We start from the raw sequence: 16000 nt of genomic DNA, 5'->3' as shown, positions 1-16000 counted from the left end.
GAAAGTGGCCACATGGGACCCCAGCCTATATTTGGGTTATAATTGTAAAACAGGCTCTAGAGTTTTCCTTCCATTTGACTGTTTCTCATGGCATCATCACTGGTGAAGTATCATTAATTTATTCATAATAATTAATCAAAATCTCAATTTGTGTAAGCAAAATCTTCCTGATCCCAGACATCTTTCTGCTTGTCCCCTGCCTACCAGCCCCCACTCCACATGGAGGTAATTACTCCCCCTTCCTTCCTCCCACAGCACTTTGTGCTGCTGACAGTGCACCATTGAGTGCACTGTATTTTATCCATTGCACATCTGCCTCCCCAACTCGATTATGATCTGGAGGAAACAGAATGATTATTTTTTTCTTTAAATCCCCAGATCTGACATGTGTTGCAAATGCCTGCTATGCAACCAGATTCATGACAATACAAGTGAGATCAAGGCTGTTACGGTGAATGGTGCCTGAGAGTGGCAGGAAAAGAAAGGGATCACAAAGGAAACCGTGTTAGATTTCTCCTTGAGGTATGAGCAGGAACTGACTGGGTAGAGAGTGTGAGGAAAGGCATCTCATGCAGAGACTGGCATAGGGCAGCGCGGAGGCTGGAGACAGTTTGAGGAGTCGTAGAGCAGCAGGAAATGTGAACTGGCTGGACACAGGTACCCAGAGAGGATAGCAGGAAGTGAGGCTGCTGAGGCGGGCTGTGATCAGACGGGCAGGGCCTTGCTAAAAGTCTGGACCTGATTCTCTAGTCAAGGGGACCCATACTGGGCTTTAGTGGAGAGACCTAGGATCCGATATTTGAGGAACAGGGCTCTGCTGGCAGGGGTCCTCTGCTGCTCTGCAGCCCGCAGCTGGGGCTCCCCAGGTGCCAGCATCTGTACAGACTCAACCCTAGATGCATCATCTTCGTTCCTGAGAGAGCTTCTGCTCTAGAACTCTGGCCATTTTCCTAGGCTCATGATCACGGCTGAAACATCTAAACAGATATGAAAGACCTCTTTCTATCTGACTCACCAAACCAGAATTAGAGCCAACCTACAGTAGTGAGCTCTTGGCTTCCCCCCTTCTTAGCTCCACTCTGACTCTGCTCTTACTATGAAAATGTCACCAGAAATGCCAGAACTGCCCTCCACGCCATCCTAACGGGAGGTTTTGATCGAGGCCTCCTTCTGTGTGCCAGCACATCAAAGCCATGTTCGGAAGAATATTATCTTTTTGAGAAGATTTCATGAGTAATGATTTCACTGAACTTGGCCACAGCAGGTGGGGGCTCTGGCAACAAAATAGGCTGCGTGGGGCCCTTGGGAATGGACAAATGTAGACCCGGAAGCAGGCCTTAGGTTGGATTTCTGGTACTCTGCCTGTACAGCTACTCCAGTTTCACAGAGATAAGGAGGCCCCTGCAGGCTCAGACCTTATGTAGACAGTGGGGGTCCCGAGGCCTTTGTGCTGGACTGCAGCAGAGATGGGGCAGCGCTGCTTTGAGCTGTTAAGTCACAAAGACCCTAGCCCTTTCCCTTCTTCTTTGTACCCGGGGGTCCTCTCCAGCAAAGAGCAGGGAGCAGAGATCCAGCCCCCAGCTTCGACACGCCAAGGTTCGGTTTGGATATTACCATGCCATTTCTCCCTTGGCCTGACTTTTCAGGTTGTTGTTTTCTCTCTCTCTCTTATACATGCTCTAATCCCAGAATGTAAAGATTGAGGTCCTCTGTGGGTTGAGAGAAAGAGCATTCCAGAGGCCTAGAGGGGGTGTTCCAGCAGGTCAAGCATTCCCTGAATGCATTTACGCCAGGGCACTGCTTCTGTAGCTTCCAGACCAGTAGAGGTTATTTTGACTCCTGCTATGTCCCCAGTCCTTGCCACTCTTTCGGATACATGGTAAGAACTCAATTTATATGATGATTGACAAATGAAATAGATGATGTAAGGGGAAGTGGCAAATTTTTGATTCAGTGAGTTTAATGTCAGTCTGGGAAAGCAACAAATCCAGACCTGTCTAATCCATGCCAGGAACTCAGAAATTTGGGACAGATTGTAAAATAGAAATGTTTTACCCTGCCTGTATGTTTCCTCTGTATGTAGCATGGCCAAGTACAAACCCAAGGAAGCCATCCAATCCTTGATGTGTAGAGGCCAACAGCCCTTCTTCCCAATGCTAGTGGTAGAATACATAAGACTGGAACCTGGGAACGAGAGCGTGAGGACAGGGACCCACGAGTAGGTCGGTAAAGTGGAGCCACCCCACTGAACACTCGGCAGGAACCCCCAGGCCCGTCTACGTACGGACGCACACGACAAACCAGCACATGGAGACAGAGCTCTGCAGCGGTCTTTTTCCTCTCACACGGTAGTTATGAGCCCTCTCCCTCCCCGGGCCCCATGCTGGCAGAGGAGAGAGCACAGCAGTGCAGGGGGAAGAGCGACTCCGTCCTCAGTCCTGGATCTGTGGTCAGGAGGACCGCGTGAACGCAGTCACAGCTCCTCAGTTGTAAAACAGGCTTAGGTAGGCCACGCGGTTCCGGTGCTTTCTGAAGTCCTTGTCAGTGGACAGCTGCAAGGAAGGAGTATTGTCTGGGTCAATATTCTAATGAGAGCCCTCCACCTCTGGTCTTCCTGGCTCGTCGCTGCCGGTGTGGCTCGGCTGAAGCCCACCCCAGAGGAGCCTCGTCTCAGGGATGCTGTCAATGTTTGCATGCACAGCTACTCTCTGTCACCTTCCTCTTCTGCTGTCATGCTAGGAATTGTTTTCTACTTGACAAATCTCTGAGAAGAGCTGGTAAACTTCTCAAGCACAAAGATTATGTGTTTGATTCCTCCATGTTACTCATAGGTCTAGCTGCCGTGATGTGGATGCATTAGGCATTTAATACGTAGTTATAGAATTAATCCAAGTTTCCTCTTTAAAAAACCCGGCACCCCCAGAATTATGATAACTCACATGGATTGAAAAGTTTATTATTATTATGTTATAGGTACTGTGTTAGATGCTTCTTTACCTTATCTCTATCTTTACAACCTTATCAGATGGATTCTATTGTTATATCCATTTTATTTATTTTTTATTTTTTAGTTGCTTTATACCGATTGTAAAGAAAGGAAAATGGAGGCTTAGAAAAATTGCCCGAGATGACACAGTCAGTAAATATGGGAGCTAGTACTTGAACCTAAGCAGTCTGTCCCCTGAATTCATGTTCTTACCAGAACGGTCTACAGTCCCTGGGTGATCTAATACTCAAATGGTGTAATGGAAAGAGCACTGGCTTAGTAGTTACGAGATCTAGATTCAAGATGTCAATCTGGGCTAGGAATTTACCCAAGGGATACAGGAGTGCTGATGCACAGGGACACTTGTACCCCAATGTTTATAGCAGCACTTTCAACAATAGCCAAATTATGGAAAGAGCCTAAATGCCCATTAACTGATGAATGGATAAAGAAATTGTGGTTTATATACACGACGGAATAATACTTGGCAATGAGAAAGAATGAAACATGGCCTTTTGTAGCAACATGGATGGAACTGGAGAGTGTTATGCTAAGTGAAATAAGTCTCACAGAGAAAGACAGATACCATATGGTTTCACTCTTATGTGGATCCTGAGAAACTTAACAGAAGACCATGGGGGAGGGGAAGGAAAAAAAAAACAACAGTTACAGAGGGAGGGAGCCAAACCATAAGAGACTCTTAAAAACTGAGAATAAACTGAGGGTTGATGGGGGGTGGGAGGGAGGGGAAAGTGGGTGATGGGCATTAAGGAGGGCACCTGTTGGGATGAGCACTGGGTGTTGTATGGAAATCAGTTTGACAATAAATTTCATATTAAAAAAAAAAAGATGTCAATCTGGACACATCACTTAATCCATCAGAGCCTGTTTTTCCTCCTCTATCATCTAGGGATTATTCTGTTTCTACACCAGAAGAGCACTTGAGGATTAAGGAAGAAAATGTGCCTTTTGTTCGGTCATACACACCTTTAAAAATCTAATGAAACTGTGTAACTCTCAAAAATATAATATAATATGTGCATCTACTGTCCCAGGAGTAAGGAATTCCTGTAGCTCATTCAAACACTTCTGGATAAGAACCCCTGATACATAAGGAAGAGGGTTCCACAAAAGTCCAGTCCGATTACCTCCGTTCTTAGGGTTCTTTTCTGTAGGCATGGAACCTGAGCCCAGTCTGGAGATCCAAATTTCATTGGCCAGGTGATTTTTTTGGGGGGCTTCATCTCTGGGTTGTATGTGCCAGGGCTAGAAATAAAAATACAAAGCATCACATGTGATGACTTAGTGACTGTATACAAACTCCATCAGTACCACAGCCATCCCTGAACTTGGCCTAACTCCTTGAGAAAAGGAAATAGCCCAATTAGCTTTTTTTAATGTGGGGCAAGTGTGGGGTTTGCTTGCCTATTAATGTATTTCTGGTGAATGTTACGATATCTAGTCTTGCCATCCAGTTGGGATTAACATTGACTCTAGTTTAAAAAATATTTCTGCAACTCAGTATCCTTGGTGGAGAGACCAAAAGATCCCAGGAGCGGTGGATGAGAAAAAGAGATCTACCACAGTCATGAATAAGTACTGCTCATGATTTGAAACTGGTGGTAAAAGTGTAATGATAATCCAATCAGCAATCTCAGGATGAGAAGGCTGTTAAATTTTGATAGACATGGCATTATTTTATAATTGCTTTTGTTCATAACGCTTTGTTTTTGGTGTAGACTCTTCACTGTGTTGGAAACAGCACTTAGGATGGACATGGGGGCCAAGAGTCAACATTTTCACTTCCTTCATGCAACCTTGAGAAAGTTACACCCACTCTCTGATCCTTGAATTTCTCATGAACCAGGCAAAGACCTTGACCCTCTGCCCCATAGTTGCACACATGCTGAATGGCTTCCTGAAGCGCTTGGTCTATAAGGGCCACGTGCTCAGCCCTGGCCTTCCTCCTGCATTCAGTTCCTCCTTGCTTAGCACACCCTCGCCACACCAGCCTCTGTCTTCATTCCGCCCATGGTTCCTCCCCAGCTTACAGCCTTCCCATTTGCTGTTCCTGCTGCCTGGGAAGCCCTGGGCCCTGGGCCCAGATCTTCACAGCCTGGCACCATCTTGTCACTCAGACTTCAGATCACGTGTCTGTTCCCCTAAAGACCTTTCTGGACATCCTTGCCAAAGCAGCGCCATCCATCTAATCACGCGGTTACTGTCTTCATAGCACATCGCCAGCTCACCACACTGCCCGGTGTGCCCATGACAGTCCTAGCTTGTGGCTACTGTTTTGATGTAATTAATAAGTTCATTCTCAGAAGTGTCACTGTCTGACTACTAAATTGTATGGTAACTGTCCTAATTACCATTGATTTTTTTCACGTTTATTTACTTTTCATCTGTCTGGACTCTAGAGTGTAGGGTCCAAGGAACGAGGAGCCTTGCGTGATGGGTTTAACTAAGCAAAACCTCGGGAACCCTTAAAAGTGCCTGGCACGTTTATAAACATTGACTGAATGAACCACTGTGAATTCGAATTCTACAATGCCAGAGATCCGGAAGGTAAGGGGTTGGCTCTTTAAAGATGGACGGATGGTTTCTCATTGAGCTGGCGTGGTTTGGATGGAGCCTCTCCGTGGTACGTCCTTTCCTATTGCTGTTTGTTGAAGCACTCCAGGAAAGAGGAGACATACCCAGGATAATAAGTGTCCTTTGAGTCTGTCCTAAATCGAGGCAAGAAGGTATTAAATGGAGCAAAATTTTGTTTGTGTTTTTGCTCCCGAGGATGTGCAGTCTGGTACATGCCAGGGTAAAGCATCATGTCCTGTTTTTCAGAGAAAGATAAACATGTTAGAGGGTGATATACACACACACACACACACACACACACACACACACACACACACACACAAAGCCTCTAATTAAAGAAAACAGATCCTCTTTCTGTTCATGTATCACTATGGTTTCACTACTGCAGCTACAGATTTAAACCTACAGTAGGGAGAAACCCAAGATGAGGGTGGGGTTCAGCTACCTAAAGACACATATGCTGAGGCTGTAGAAAGACACCTATAGGCGGAAAAGGACCAAGGTGACTCCTTGCACCTGCTGTGTCTGTCATCCCACCCAGAGATTTCTTAGATCCAGTATCCCTCTCCTTGAGCTCAAGTGTCAGAAAAATGTTCAACAACAGATTAGGATCCTATACTGAAGACATTTAGACTTGAAATCCAATCACACAAAAGGGCTAAAAGGTAGGAATTCGTTTTTTTTCTTACAAGATGATAGGATGCATATAAACAAAGCTTCTGTAACATCATCTGTGTCAGCCCTGAAGCCCTGTCTTGGTACTAGTTCTTTCTAGAATCATTTTCCACTCTCCCAGGGCTCTGACACACATTTGAGATACTAACATCTGAGTTTTTCAGATATATTTCTTAACAGCCTTGGTCTAAATATTTTTCTTGAATTGCAGGGGATATTTTTTGGGTAACACCCTGTTCTCTCTGGGATGCAAATACATGCAGCAAATACATACAGCAACATGGGTCACACTAAAATCAAAGCACATTCAGCCATTTCTAACCTTGTTGATTGACTTAAACCTCACAGCTGTCCTGGCGCCAAAAGTATATCCTCTTCTACTGGTTGGGATCCTAGAGAGGTTGTATGCCAATCCATACATCTTCAGGTAGTGTATTAAAAATGGAAAGAAAGAAAACACATAATGAATATTATAGTCATCAAAACAGAGTGAACTCAAAATGTTCTTATCTGAATCTTCTCTGCAAAAGTTGCTGTTTCTTTTTTACTCCTCTGAGTGAGTAAAAAGGACTACAGAAACAATTATATAAAGTAAGGCAGATACATCTGCAAGGAAACGTGGCTGGCTACGTAGAGTAAATGACTTGTGCATTCCAGTGAATCCAGTCCTGTGGGCCCCACAGAGCTGAATTTGCCCTAATCCCACCCTTGGTCAGATTACATTATTTCATGACCTAGCAGCACAGCAAGGTACCAAGGTTGGACTAATGGGAGGCATTGGTTCAGAGGCGTTTGGAGGTGGAAATGGAGTGAGTACTACATAAAAGACTATTTATAGAGAGGCTTGTGGTTGGTGGGTGTTGATAGTGGAGACAAGGGTCCTTTAATTTCGACACTGGATCTGACAGCTGGCCTTAGAGGGCGAGGGCACCTTCCTATGCGGCCACCTCAAAGATTACGTGTTTTTCTTCCATGCAACCTGGGTGTCCTCGAATAGGGAGCTGAGACCCACGCAAGGGAAGGTGAATACTCACATCTTCTGCTATGTAACATCCAGGCCCTCTGTGGGGCGCTCCTCGAAGAGGGATAAACTTGTTCCCCAACAAGTTTGGGGGGTAGTATTGAGGAAAGAGCTTCCTCTGTTGACATGTTCCAAAGGAGTAGTTATCCGGCGAATCTGAAGATCAAGAAAGAGGAGAAACTCCACATGAGTTAGGCATCTGGGTCTAAGTGAGCGCTTAGGGAGCGCGTGGGGTGTGTGGAGGCCAAGACCAGGACTGGGCCGGATAGAGAACAAAAATCAGACCGAACCCCGTGGAGGGGAAGAACTGCATCCTCTCGCCCGCCAGCCTCCCCACTCTTCCCTCCTGCCCTCTATCCTTGACTCCTTTATCAGCCCCGCACACCCGCTTTGCTGAAGCACATCGCGTGCGCAGCCAGGCTGGCATTTATGTACAGCGTTGCTAAGAGAACGCAGGGGCGCCGCGAATGCAAGGGGAGCGGCTCCGCGCGCGCCTGCGCTGCTGGGCGGGAGCCGCGTGCGCCTGCGCAGCTGCGCGGGACCCTCCCCCTGCCCCGCCTTCCCGCGCACCCCTGGGTCCCAGAGCAGTGTGAACTCTGCGTTGGGCGCAGATGCAGGGAAGGGTTGTGGGACTCGCGGCTGCAGGGGCTGTGCAGGTGTGGGATTGAGCGGAAGGGCTTTGGAAGTTGGGCCACCCGGCGGGGATGTGCTGCTGAAGAGGGCTCCCAGGGCCATGCCTACGGCAGGGGAATGGAGGACTAAATGGAGTGTAGCCTAGACAGTTCCCTATTAGGCCCCTTTTAGACCCAGTTTTCCCCGCAGGTTGCCCCCTTCTACCTCTAAGTGGGGCACGCACGAGGCTTTAACACGGTTGGCAGCCTTGTGTGGAGCAGTGGGACTGCAGAGGAATCACAGAAGTGTCTGATGGTTTTAAAATCTTGAGCAGTCACTTCAGTGTTTTAAGTACCCGGTTCCTCATGTCCAAATTGGGAATAAAAACTCTTCCTTACAGGGTTGTTGGCAGGATTGGGAAAACAGGATGAAAGCAATCAGGTCCTGGTACTTGGTAGGTGACAATTGCAAGAGATTATGAAGATAGTTTCCAGCCCCCTCATGAGCGCTCCCATCCTAACCCAAGAAGAAATGTCAGAGTGCTTGTTGCCTTTACCTTTGTCCTGAATGTTTACACTAACCTGTTTTGAGTTTTGGATAGCTTTAGGAGTTATCACATGTGGTTGGTTTGTGCTACCCTTTGGCCTCTAAAGATGACCCTGTAAGCCACACGTATCCCAGGCTAGAATTGTCTGCAGGGATGATTTTATACATCTAATGCAGGGTTGTTTTTGGAAACTTGCGGAAACATTTTGCTTGTTAAAAACTACTGTGGGGATGCTCCTGGTCACTGGGCCAGGGAGGCTGGCCACCTCTGTAGTGCATTGCCCAGTCACAAAGTAAATTGTCGCATGTCCTACATAATATTCAGATATCTTGCCGGACTTTACAGAAATAATTGGTTGTGCCTGACTTATATATAACAGCACTAAGAAAATTTTTTACAAGTAATAGTGCAGAAAGCCCAATAATAGAGAAGAAGGTTGTGTGAGAAACAAAGCTTATAAATGGAACAACGATATGGTCTCAAAATTATTGTATAATTTACTCTAAGCGTTCTGTCTACTCGAAATATAATTGCAGTAACACTGATGATAAATACAATGTAAAAATATTGGTATTGATTTGATCATTTTCACTTTCATTAATATTTCAAGTAATCTTAATATTTTTTAAAATTTTTTCTTATGTTTATTTATTTTTGAGATAGAGACAGAGTGTGAGCGGGAGGAGCAGAGAGAGAGGGAGACACAGAATCCAAAGCAGGCTCCAGGCTCTGAGCTCTCAGCATAGATCTCAACATGGGGCTGGAACTCACGGACTGTGAGATCATGACCTGAGCCAAAGTTGGACACTCAACCGACGGAGCCACCCAGGCGCCCCATCAGGTAATATTAATATTTTTAGGTACTCACAGTATTTTTGAAATTAGTGTTTACATTATTAGTGATATGAAACATGTCTTGCAAAGTACTTGGATATTTTGGCACCTAGTTTTCTCATTGGTGGACTAGTTTGCTTCAGACGAATACTCCAGCTAAGAACAGGTAGAAAAGCTGGACTAAATAAAAAAGATATATTTGGAGGCATCCAAGATACACCAAGGAAGGAAGAATATAAAGGGCCAAGACTGCAAAGAGAGGGGGAAGTCCAAAGTGGTGAGCCACAGTTAGTACTGATGTTCCCTTTCAACATGGGCTAATCAAAGAGTGGCCGAGAAGCACAGGGTCTGAGCGGAAATTTGGACATGTGTGTCTCTGAAACCTGGGGACCAAAAATTAGGTTGGCCGTGGAGGATGGGAGACTGGAAAACACCCTGGGCTTTTAGTTGGGACCCTATACAGATAAACTACGGGAATAAGGGTAAATAAGAAATAGACCAGCTCTCAAGAAACCCTGAAATCCAGCTTCATATCTATATAGTCTCCATACTGCTTTAAGGTGATCTGCTTGTACCCTTACTGCATACCAGAAAATAAATAAATAAATAAGTAAATAATCTCTGAATAGAAATCATCCAAATCTTCAACTAATTTCTTATTATTTTTTTCATGCAAAATGTTTGGCATTCAACATAAAACAGCCACTCATACAAAAAAAAAAAAAAAAAAGAGTAGAAATAAACCCAAAGGAAATCCAGAGATTGGAGTTCTCAAACATGGACTTTAAAGTAACTATACTTGACTGAGATTTTAGAGTAAGCCTCCAGACTACAGGGTACACATAGGAAGAAAGAGAAAGCAAGGTAAGAGGCTAAAAGAAAAAGTTGATCAGACACTAAAAACAAAGTCAATAAAGATCTCTTTCTCAAGAAAGAGAAATTTTCCCCATCAATCTTCCTGTTTATGTTACTAATATAACACACAACTGGGTCCACCAGTTTGCATCCTGATTGATGCAAATTTATCAACTTGTCATTATTGCCAATCCAAACACAGTACAATCAAAGATGACCGTCTAAGGTCACCTGGGTGGCTTAGTTGGTTCAGCGTTCGGTTATCGATTTTAGTTCAGGTCATGATCCCAGGACATGGGATCAAGCCCCACATTGGTCTCCACGCTGAGCATGGAACCTGCTTGAGATTCTCCTTCCCCCCGCTCTCTCTCTAGCTCCCTCACTCTCCCCTCTTCCCTGCTCACTCTCTCTCTCTATAAATAAATAAATAAATAAATAAATAAATAAATAAATATTACTGTCGATGTGCTACATATATCTCCTGCATAAGCAACGGTGTGATGGTAAAATTGAGAAGTGAAGGTAGAACTTCAGGTAGTTCTGAGGATTATCAAGGATTTGATGTTTGAATGATGATGAAGTGCAAAGGAAGCTTTGCAGGTGGTTATTTAGTACTGAAGAATATTTAGGCAAAGTTTTATATTGTGGCCACTTTTGATGAAGACTTTTAAGAATTCAGCAGTTCCCATCATATACATGTCTAACCATAGTTATAACATCAAGAGGATGCCTAATATTTATGCAGATTGTTCTAGTTTTATGAGACAGTTTATCTACTTTCCTCATTTGGCTATGTATGAGGCCATTATAAGAATTATTATTCTGGGAAACCACCCACTCTGCTGCAGTGGTCTAATTGAATGGGATAAATACATTTGATTTTTGGTATAATGTTTTAAGTAGATTTTTGTCTCATTTAAAAATATATTGCATTAAGTAATAAATCAGTTCAGCAAAGGGGCTGAAGCTGATAATTATATTCAAGAAAATTAAATGATAAATTGGAGAATTTTATTTTTTTAATGTTTATTTCTTTATTTTGAGACAGAAGAGAGAGCAAGTGGGGGAAGGGAAGAGAGAGGGGGAGAGAGAATCCTGAGCAGGCAGAGCTGGCTGCAGGGCTCGATCGCACGAATCGCGAGATCATGACCTGAGCCGATATCAAGAGTTGGACTCTTAACCGACTAAACCACCCAGGCGCCCCAGAGAATTTTAGAAGCAATAAAAAGGAATCAGATAAAAATTGTAGAAATAACAAGTGCCATCTCTGAAAGCAAGAATTCAATGCATGAGTTTAAAAGCAGATTATAAAAGCTGAAAAAACGAAAGAAATAGGAAAACGAATCAGAAGAACATATTCAGACTGGAAGCTTGGTGATGCAAAAGGACAGAAAATACAGGGAAAAAAGTATTAAAGATGAGAAACAATGTAAAGTTTCGCTTCCATGCAGATTTTTTACAGTATAGTACTGTAAATGTATTTTTTCTTCCTTATGATTTTCTTAATAATGTTGTATATTCTCTAGCTTACTTTATTGTAAGAATACATTGTATAATACATATAACATATAAAATACATGTTAATCAGCTCTTTATATTATTTGTAGGGCTTCTAGTCAACAGTAAGCTGTCAGTTACATTTTTGGGCAATCAAAAGTTATATGTGAATGTTCAGCTGCGCAGGGAGTGATCACTCTTAATCTCATGTTTTCAAAGGTCAGCTGGATGTATATGTATATATATATATACGTGTATATATATATGGAGAGAAAAAGAGAGCGTGCATGTGATCGAGAGAACATTTAACAATTGAAGAACTGGGGTAAAGAGGTAAGAGAATTCTTTGTACTGTCTTTGCAACTTTAGGTTTGAAACTGTTTCAACATAATACTTAATTAAAAAAAAAGATACCATTAGAAAAATGAGAAATGAAGCCAAGATATGGAGGAAGATATAAGCACAAAAACATCGAGACCTGCAGTGTCCATCCAATGCAGTAGTCACTACCTGTATTAACTATCAGCACTTGGAATGTGGCTTATTTAAATCGAGATGTGTGTAAGTGTAAAATACACCTCAGGTTTTAAAGACTTCAAGTGAAAAACAGAGTACAAAATATCTCAATAAATGTTTTATTGGTTGCATATTGAAAGGATAGTATTTTGGATCTGTCAGATTAAATAAAACATAGGAAAATAAACTTCACATGTTTCTTTTTACTCTTTTTTTACTGTGGCATTCAAAATGTAAAATTAAACACATTGCTCACATTATATTGCCATTGGATAGTGTTGATCTATGATAGATTAAGATCAGATTACCAATCAACGTGAAATTACAGATCATAAGGAGAAACAACTTAATAAAAAATTACAGATCAATAAGAAAAAACAACTTAATAAAAAAATAGGTAAAATACTTGAATGGGAAGCTCAGAAAGAAGAATATCCAAATAATCAGTAAACATATAACAAGTGCTCAACTTCAGCAGTCATAAAGGAATTACAAATTTAAACCACAATGTGCAACCCACAAGATGGCTAAAATTATAAAGACAGGTAACACTTGGTACTGCTAGGATGTGAAACAACTGGAAATCTTGAATAAGCTTTTAGTGTGAAAAGAGATTGATACAATCACCTTGGAAAACTCTTTGGCAGTTATTTACCAAAGCTGAAATAGACATCTCCACCACCTAAAAACTCCTGCTCCTTGGTGTTTACTCAGCAAGAATGCATACAACTGTGTACCAAAAGACAAGTAGAAGAACATTAAAAGCAACATGATCCGTAATAGTCCCAACTGGAATAACCAAATGTCCATTAATGGTAGAATGGAAAATTCAGTTGTGCAATGCTCATTCGGAGGAATACTATATGGCAACGAAAAGGAACAACACCCTGCACATTCACAGTGGTGAATGAAATAATTTAGACACGAACATTTACATACTGTATGAGTACACTTACATAAATTCAAAAATAGGCAAAACTAATTTATGTGTTAGAAGTTAGAACGGGGGTACCTTTTAAAGGAGGGTGGAAGGAAAAACAGAAAGGGTATGAAGAGGGCTTTTGGGGTGATAATGGTGTTCCATTTCTTTTTTATTATTTGTTTATTTAATGCTTATTTATTTTTGAGAGAGAGAGAGAGAGAGAGAGAGAGAGCGAGCGCTTTATCAGGGGAAGGGCAGAGAGAGAGGGAGACACGGAATCCAAAGCAGGCTCCGGGATCTGAGCTGTAAGCACAGAACCTGACGCAGGGCTCGAACCCACGAACTGGGAGATCATGACCTGAGCTGAAGTCAGCCACTTAACCGCCTGAGCCACCCAGGCGCCCCAGCGGTGTTCCATTTCTGACCTGAGTACTGCTTATACTGAGGAGTTCAACCTACATATCTCACTAATGCCCAATACGATTTGGGCTTTTTTTGGTATGCATGATAGAACGATAAAATAGTATATTTTTAAAAATCTGGCAATCCCAGAGGAAGCACATTAACATGACTTACTTCTTTCAAAAAATAACATAGGCATACCCCTTTCCTTTTTTTCCTTCAATAGTTTAATTTGTCAAGTATTATCCCTATATTAACTAAAGCTATTCTTATTATTATCAGGAACCAGGAAGTCTAGAGTGTTATCACTTTTCCTAACAAGTTTTTGTTCTGGCATCCACTTACAAATCTGCTTTATTTGTTTTCCTAAACTGCTTGTATGAATGGCATTTAGCCTTCTTTCTTAATTCTAGACTTATTCATTATTTATTATATGGTGCAAGAGTCTGACTACTTCATTGTCTTGTAAAGTAGTTATATCTGGGCATTTATATATTGAAATGCACATTATTTTATTAGAAATTATTTTTTGCCCTTACAATTATGGCATCATGTTATTTCTGAAATTGTGTGTGGTAGGTTGTGTTATTCATGAATTTAATTTTAGGATAATAAAGGGGGTATTACAAAATAATTTGTTACTCAAAGCAGGACTTGGATCCGAATAGAATTGAGATCCCCTGATCCAGTGAATAGGGATTCTGCTGGAGTATGGGTGTGTCTCCAGAAGGTAGAAGGAAGAGAAGAAAATAGACTTTCTAAATCCACTTTCCAGACTTTCTTAAGCACCAGTCTTTCTTGTCTGGTAGTAGAGGAATGAACATAGGCTTTGAGACTCTCAGAACTGGTTTCTTATAGGTACTGGTATGCCATTTACTGGCTACATGACTTTTGGAAGTTACTTAGCTTTGGTTCGTCTGTAAAATGGCACTAATCATTTCTTGCCTCTTTAGGCTGCCATGAGAACTTAAGAGATAACACGGGACACATCTTCCACAGCAAATGTCTGACTTATAATTGGCATTTAACAGATGTTAATGCACTTCCAATCTACCACCTCCCTGCCCAGGGCTACAGCTAACTCCAGGAGTACCTTTGTGCAAATTAAAAAAAATTAAAATGTTGCCTTTTCATCTGAGTGGGTGCCATCTTTTATCAAGGCTCAGGACTCGATGAGAGGACCACTGCCACAGCCCTGCCTGGATCAGGGCTCTTATATCATCCCATGCATATCCCAGCTCCTTCCAGTTAGATTCCCATACGGAACGAATGAGTTTTCATATAGTATTAGAGTTTAGGAACATGATTACCATAAGCAAATTTCCAAAGAAATGGCTGGGTGATCCATGATGTGATTTGGTTGTCTTTTATGTTCCCAAATGGATCAGATGGCATAGACTTTGAGTATCTGGGCCAGATGTCCCCCTCGGAGGGACTTTCAGCCAGCCTGTCCCTTTCATTTACCAGCTCCATGAGTCACCACTGACACAAATAGACTTTAACCAAGAAAATGAAGGGTGTGACTAAGACTGGCTGCTAGGCAGCAGCCCCACCCTTGAAACCCTGCAGAAGTCATTGTGACATTGCTTTCTGAAGGGCAACATTCTGGTGAGAAGGCTACATAAACATAAAGACCACACTTCGAAAATCAGCTCTGCTAGGGACACCTGGGTGGCTAGTCAGTTAAGCGTCTAACTTCGGCTTAGGTCATGATATCACAGTTGGTGGGTTCAAGCCCTGCATCAGGCTCTGTGGGTTCTGTGTCTCCCTCTTTCTCTGCCTCTCCCCTGCTCATGCTCTGTCTCTCTCTCTCTTTCAAGAATAAATAAACATTTAAAAAATCAGTTATGCTAATTATTAATTGCATAATTTAGGGCAAGTTTTTCTCACAAGATCTCGATTTTGTCACCTATAATGTGAGGACAATATTCACCACACAGGAGATAACCTATACGAAGTACCTAGTCTCATGCTTGGAACACTCACCTTGATAGTTCCTGTCTCCCTTCCTGCCCTCATGGATTTGGTTATTCAACAAATACTTATTAAACTCTTGTAATATATGCCAGGCACTGCTCTAGGCAATGGGGACATAGTAGTGTACTGAAATCCTTGTCCTCCTAGAGGTTAATTCTGGCGGAGGAGGCAGACAATAAAAATGGTAAATATATAAAATGTAAGATATTGCAGGTACCAAGAAAAAGCAAAAGAAGCACAGAAGGGGAAAAGAAAAAAGGAGGTTTCAATTTTAGGTTGTGCAGCCAGGAATGGCCTCACTGAGAAGCTGGTTTCAAGGAAGGGCCTGAAGAAAGGGTGGTCCAAAGGCAAATGGAGATCTGGGGAAAGTGCTGTAGCTTGTGCAAAGGCCCTGAAGCAGTAACATACCTGGACTATTTGAGACACAGAAAAGAGGCTGAAATAGTTCCAGGGGCAGGAGTGAGATGAGTCCAAGGAGGTGAGATAAGAACCATCGTGACTCTAGAGCTGGATTGAGCCTGTCCTCTTCTTGCAAGTAGTAGGTATGCAGTAAACATTCAT

At 42.6% G+C, this 16000-nt stretch overlaps 1 protein-coding gene across 2 annotated transcripts; it reads right to left on the bottom strand.

Moving 5' to 3' along the window:
• Window positions 1-2320: 2320 nt before the first annotated feature.
• CIMAP3 (ciliary microtubule associated protein 3) lies at window positions 2321-14935 on the bottom strand. Of its 2 annotated transcripts, none has more exons than XM_086717820.1 (6): window positions 14773-14935; window positions 7291-7433; window positions 6579-6677; window positions 5686-5816; window positions 4135-4252; window positions 2321-2552 (listed from the first exon to the last, which is right to left on the bottom strand). In XM_086717820.1, the coding sequence occupies exons 1-6, from the start codon at window positions 14933-14935 to the stop codon at window positions 2484-2486; spliced, it is 723 nt and encodes a 240-aa protein (XP_086573946.1). In that variant the 3' UTR covers window positions 2321-2483. The 2 variants fall into 2 exon arrangements, with proteins under 2 accessions (XP_086573946.1, XP_086573947.1); XM_086717821.1 differs by lacking the exon at window positions 14773-14935 and adding an exon at window positions 7663-7781.
• Between the last annotated feature and the right edge of the window lie 1065 nt (window positions 14936-16000).

The sequence above is a fragment of the Puma concolor genome, chromosome C1 (genome assembly GCF_028749965.1).
Source record: "Puma concolor isolate L17-30 chromosome C1, mPumCon1.1.hap2, whole genome shotgun sequence".
NCBI classification, from domain to species: domain Eukaryota; kingdom Metazoa; phylum Chordata; class Mammalia; order Carnivora; family Felidae; genus Puma; species Puma concolor.
Note: the sequence above shows the minus strand (reverse complement) of the source record. Positions and strands in the feature narration are given on the sequence as shown.